Consider the following 6617-nt stretch of genomic DNA (forward strand, 5'->3'; position numbering starts at 1 on the left):
TATATCTCATGATCCGCTGATCGGATCTTAACCAGATTAGTATGGGATCACCTCTGAGACACTACCTTTTCGATGCAAAAAGAATTATCGAAATCGGTTGACGTAGTCCAAAGTTATGCGGTAACATACATAAAAAAAAAAAAAAAAATATTCCGACGAACTGATAACCTCCTCCTTTTTTAGAAGTCGGTTAAAAACGGCACTAAGTGTTCCTTTGTTTCTTTCGATAATTCTTTTTGCATCGGAAAGGTAGTGTCTCAGAGGTGGTCCCATACTAATCTGGTTAAGATCCGATCAGCGGATCATGAGATATATATATATATATATATTTTTTATATGGGAGTTGAAGTCGGTTTTTTTTTGCTAAAAATTACTTGTTGACTTTTTAAATAAGTAAGGATCTTAACCTGAAAACGTATCAAATTTAATAAATACGCACATTCTTTTAATATTTTTAGTTTTTGTAAATGATATTTAATTTTATTTTTTAGTAATAATAATTTCATACCTAATAATCATATACTAGAGCGCCAGTTACTGTCGAAATTCGACTAACTTAACACGTAGCGATACTTATACGGTACAAATTAACTAACCGGAAAATCTTCTGCTAACACGTAACTAATTTTCTTTTTTATCTGAGAAGGTCATTGGAGGACTTCGCCAGGACTTGGGATTGACCCGATACATTCAAGTTTATCGATAAATTTCAATGATTTGATACATATCGATAGTTCGATGAATTTCAAGAACACTAAAATTTGATAACTCAACCTAATTCGTTAACTCGACCAATTTCGAAAACTGTGAAATTCGATGGCTCGATAAATTTCGATAACTGAAAAATGTAAAAACTTTAGATACCTTTATAAATTTTTACTTTTGACATCTCCACATTTCTCGAAAACTATCTAAACATTTTGATAACTCGTTACACTCTGTTAAGACGATTAAATTCGATAAGCAGTGATAAATCGATAAGCTTATATAACGTTGAAATTTCGATAAATCGATATATTTTGAAAATTCCATAAACTTTGCTTTGTTGAACCAACCAATTTCAGTAGATCAATAATTATAATTATGCATTACGACACCTCGATATATTTCGTTAAGTCTATAAATAATGATAATTCAATAAATATCGATAACTTGATACATTTCTTTAACTTGACAAATTTCGTTAATCCCACACGTTTTTATAGCTCGATAACTATCCGTAAATTTGGACAACTAAGTTTCTGTGTCCATAAATTTCGACAACTTAGTAAACATTGATCAGTTTGAATGATTCGATACGTTGCGATAACTTAATAAGCAGGGATAAATTTCGATAATTATAAACTTCGATGATTCGATAAATTTCAGTAACCTTTTATTTCGATTCCTATCTTTTAACCTAATTCTTATGCACTTCTCATTGTCTCCATTTTCGCCTTTATCTCAATTTTCGTCTTTATCTTCACTTTTGCCTTTTTTTTGTCTTCATCGTTATCACTTGTTTCTTCATCTTCATATTTATCTTTATTTTAAAGTTTAATTTCAAATACGAAGTAAAACAAAATGCGAAACGCTTGAATTGAACAGGTTGCAAAAACAACCGTTAACAAATATGGAAATTTTTAAACGACGATTTTCAACCAATTTCGAAACTATAAAAACTCTCCTCATGTACAGAAAATTACTTTCCAACGGTGTTTCTGGTTTTGAAATCGGTAACTTTACCTTGGTCTTCATCTTTCACATCTTTTCTTATATCCTTTTCTTTTTCTATTCACGTAGATGAGATGAGGTGCGATGACGTGATAAGATGTGACGTGATTTTATGTGATGTGATGTCATGTCATGTGTTGTCATATCCTCTGATGTCATGTCATATGATGTCATATCATGTGATGTCGTCATGTGATGTCATGCCTTATAATGTGATGTCATATCATATAATGTCATATCACATGATATCGTGTGATGTGATATCATATTATGTGATGCAAAATCATGTGATGTCTCTTCATATCATGTGATAAAATGTGATGTGATGTCATGTAATGTGATCACATTCCATGTTCCGATTAGTGTATCGATAACCCTGTTGATAACTGTGTTGATAAAAATACCGATAACAATATCCATACACATATAGAAAAATACAACGATTGTAAAATCGATTAATTCAGCGATAAATATAACAATCGTCAGTATCAGTATCATAACAATATATGTAAATGACTAAATCGATAACAAAATCAATTATTTAATCGATTATTATACCGATAACAATATCCATTATTGTATCGATAACAATATAGATTATTATATTGATTATTATATCGATTACAATAGCGGTTGTTTAATCAATAACAGTATCGATAACAATATCGATTATTTTTTCGATAGCAATATCGATTATTATATCAATAAAAATATAGAGTTTTATATCGATAACAATATCGATCTTCATCCTCATTCTTTTCTTCATATTTATCTTTATTTCTGCATATTCCTCTTCACCTTTACCTTAAAGTGTTTAAATTTACCTTGATCTTCGTTTTTGCCTGTATCTCTAGGCATCTTTGTTTTTGTTTTTATTCTCAAACCGCTAAACCACTGAGAAGCATTTCCATGTGCATTATTCCCCTGGAATTTGACAATTTACTCCCAACCAACCAACTGCCTAAAGAAGTTTCACTTCATAAATTCAAGAAATGTTCTTACCCGTTCAGTTACCCTAATTCTTATTTATCCGTCAATGTCTCCATTTTCCTCTTTATCTTCACTTTTTTTCTTCTTTTTTTTTGACTTCATCGTTATCATTTATTTCTTCATCTTCATATTTATCTTTATTTCAAAGCTTAATTTCAAATGCGAAGTGAAACAACATGCGAAACATCTCAAATTGAACATGTTGCAGCAACATCTATACACAAATTGGAAATGTTTAAACGACGGTTTAGGCCGTAATTTTCAACCAATTGTGAAACCATAAAAACTCTGCTCATCTAGAGAAAAAAGCCTTTCCAATGGTGTTCTTGGTTTGGAAATCGGTTCGGTGGAATCTCCAAACGAACGGAGACAAAATTTATGTTAGCGTATTAATATATAGATTAAGAAAGTACAAATTATATTTACTTTATTTTATTGTTTCCTAAAGTATAGTAATTTTTTGTAATAATAAAATATCAAAATATTAAAAACAAATATATTTTTCCTTCATTTCCTAATAGTTTTTTTTTTTTAAATCAATCAGTTACCTTATGGAATATTTTAAAATTATTTTCTCGCAACTGCAATTTCCTTGTCATTTTCGCATTTAACAACTTTTTTATTTAACAAAAAGACACTAATTATTTTTTGATATTTAATGCAAAGCTACTACCATACAATAACTTATATTTTAATATTTCAGTAGCTCAATATGAAAAAATTATGGCCAACAATTTTATTCGGCGCAGTCCTTAGCTTTCTATTTACTATACAACTCTGCCAACATTAAACAATTTCGGTCGTTTATCTGTAAGTAATTTCGCTGATTAGCAGGCACAGCTGTTGCCATGAATTAAATTACAATTCCAGGAGTGCCAGAGTTTTCAACCAGCAGCTTCAAGTCTAATAACCACAAGCAAATCAAACTCAAATTCTTGAGGCAAATCTGCAAGTGCGTAAGACAGCTCGTACTTTTATATATTTATATATTGTACGGGTATTAAGAAACGACTTACTGTGCAAACAACTATTGAAATTTTAATGCTTGCTTAGAAGTTTGCATTTGCTGTCTTCCTTCGCAAACAATTATCAGGATATTAAGCGCTTTAAATAAACATTAGGCTATGAATATCATATTAAAAATAAATTTACATTCAATTCTGTTTTGGTTAAAAGCACTTTGGGGCAGAAATTGTGTGGCTAAATTGAAATTGCTGTAAATGAGTTTTTGAGAGGCTGCGCGCCAACTGTTTACGTCTAAAATAGGCATTTCACAGCTATTAATTGTATTTAGTTTGCCGAAACGCTTTGCGTCTTCTGCAAGGGACATCAATGCTGTGCAGTTTGTTGTGGTGAATATCAATGAAAGTGATTGATTTATTATTAAAGAGACACCCAGGGACGCCTTGTCTTGCTAGCGCTGCTTGAGCACTCTCTTCTCACTTAAACTGTTGCTGATTTTCAGGAGGGGTATTCAGGGCTTCCACACTGCTGCGCTGCCAACTGGTGGCTGGGTGTTCAGAGATTTGCGTGAAGGGATCGGTGTGCGTTAGTCTGCTTATGTTGAATGTTGCAGCTTTTAAGTGACACTACTATAAATGTACAGTATATATCTAATGTTCGTATATACTATTTGCTGTGCCTTTGTATGTAACTGAACATGCAAATGGCTTATGTGGTCGCTTAGGCAATTTATAATGCATTTGTCATAGCCACTCATAGTGCGGCAGCCACATGGAAATGCGCATACATATGTATAAGCGCTCGTCCGTCTGACGAAGATGTGTGACCCGCTTCTTACAACTATACTTATACTTAGACCCAAATCCCTTTATGTGTGTGCGTGTGTTGCAAATGCTAATGGAGGGGCTGTTTTGACAGGTCTAATTTGAAACTGCATTTGCCAACCCGTTCAATGTTTAATGCTAATTTTAACACGATTAAATATGAATTTGTGGCAAACAAGAAGACGTGTGCAACGGAAAGAAACGCAGCCGCATGAGTACTTAAGAGCTGAGCGCAGCATTCGAATAAGATACTTAAAAAAATTTGGAATCGATTAGACTATTTTTACATACATTTTATATTTACGTACGAACAGATATGTATAATAGTTACAAATATCTGACGACATCTTAATTTATTTAATATGTATATATATTTAAAAATGTCGGAATTTTTTCGCTAACTAAATATAGGTATTTATACGAGTATGAGTAGTTAAACTACAACTAAACTATGGCTTCCAACTTTCCTTAATAGCTCTTAACATAGCTGCTGGAGTGTGCACTCGCTGAGGCGCTGGCATAGGCGCCCGCGCTGCTCCATGAGCTGCCATAGCCCCTTTTTCCGCTGCCGCCGACACTGCCACATTTTCCACTTGAACAACCGCCGCCACTGCCACCGCCAGCTCCTCCCGCGCCAGGTAGCGGAAATGCCTGGCTGCCTGCTCCTGCATTCACCGTTGCACTAGCTCCACTGTGAGCACCTGATGAGCCCAGACCAGGGTGGCCAAAAATTATTGCGCCATCGCCTCCTCGGCCACTGTGTGGTTTCGCGCTACCGCATGCACCGCTCGTACAACCAGTTCCACCAGTACTAGGTACTTGTGGTCCACCCAGTTCACCCGGGTAGCCAAAACTAGGTGGTCCACCTGGTGCGCCAGGTTCGGGGCCTGGACCACCATTTCCACCGTACCCGCCACTGCCACCTTGTCCACCGCTACCTCCATAACCACCTGCACCGCCATGTCCTCCCGCGCCGCCAAAACCACCGGTGCCGCCCGGACCACCAAATCCACCGGGCCCACCAGGACTGCCGGATCCGCCGGGACTTCCGGCTCCACCAGGATAACCAGCACCACCATGTCCTCCCGCGCCGCCAATTCCACCGGAACCTCCCGGACCGCCGAATCCACCGGGTCCACCAGGGCTGCCGGATGCGCCGGGACTTCCGGCACCACCAGGATAACCGGCACCGCCATGGCCACCAGAGTTGCCTATGCCGCCAGGATATCCAGGTTCCCCAAGATTTCCACCGCCATGACCGCCGGAACCGCCGAACCCACCAGAACCACCGAGTCCGCCTGATCCTCCGTATCCGCCAGCACCTCCGAATCCACCAGAGCCGCCATGTCCACCATGGCCTCCTAAACCACCAGGAGCACCTTGGCTTCCACTGCCAACACCGCCGGTACCACCATAGACAACTTTGCCGCCATAACCACCTTTACCTCCGGAGCCACCTGAACTGCCGTAACCACCAGAGCCACCTGGACTGCCAGGACTACCAGGTTCGCCGGGGTAGCCATCACCACCTGGGCCGCCAGTACTGCCAGGACCACCGGGAAATCCATTACCACCGGGTCCGCCAGGAAAACCATGACCTCCTTGACTACCAGGACCGCCAGGGCTGCCACCACCATGTCCACCCGAACCACCGATCCCTCCTGGTCCACCATATCCACCAGGACCACCATGACCACCAGAACCTCCTGATCCACCTGAACCGCCAAATCCACCAGAACCACCAAATCCCCCAGAACCACCAAATCCTCCAGAACCACCAAATCCTCCAGAACCACCCAATCCGCCTGCTCCACCAGGTGAGCCAGGTCCACCACAGTTTCCGCTTTGACACCCGCTACTTGGTCCTGTAGGTGATTGCACTGGTGGAAGATAAATAGTGGTCGGTGGCGCAATGGGCTTTCCGCCGCCACCACCACCAACACCGCAAGATGGACCACCACAACCGCTACCGCCGCCGCCATAACTACCGCTATTAGGTTTACCACAACTACCGCCACTACACCCGCCTCCATAGCCACCTGGACCACCGCCGCCGCCACCTGCACCTCCACCTCCACCGCCTCCACCAGCACCTCCGCCACCACCTGCACCTCCGCCTCCACCTGC

The 6617-nt window shown here is 39.5% G+C and overlaps 1 protein-coding gene across 1 annotated transcript; it reads right to left on the reverse strand.

Moving 5' to 3' along the window:
- Nucleotides 1-4958: 4958 nt before the first annotated feature.
- Nucleotides 4959-6480, reverse strand: LOC118755358 (glycine-rich cell wall structural protein-like; the record flags this gene model as incomplete). Its single annotated transcript, XM_036490198.1, has 1 exon — nucleotides 4959-6480. A coding segment is annotated over one exon (1522 nt), but the record flags the coding sequence as incomplete, so codon positions are not given.
- Between the last annotated feature and the right edge of the window lie 137 nt (nucleotides 6481-6617).

This window comes from Rhagoletis pomonella, unplaced genomic scaffold (genome assembly GCF_013731165.1).
Source record: "Rhagoletis pomonella isolate Grant_MI unplaced genomic scaffold, Rhpom_1.0 Rhpom_scaffold_06060, whole genome shotgun sequence".
NCBI classification, from domain to species: domain Eukaryota; kingdom Metazoa; phylum Arthropoda; class Insecta; order Diptera; family Tephritidae; genus Rhagoletis; species Rhagoletis pomonella.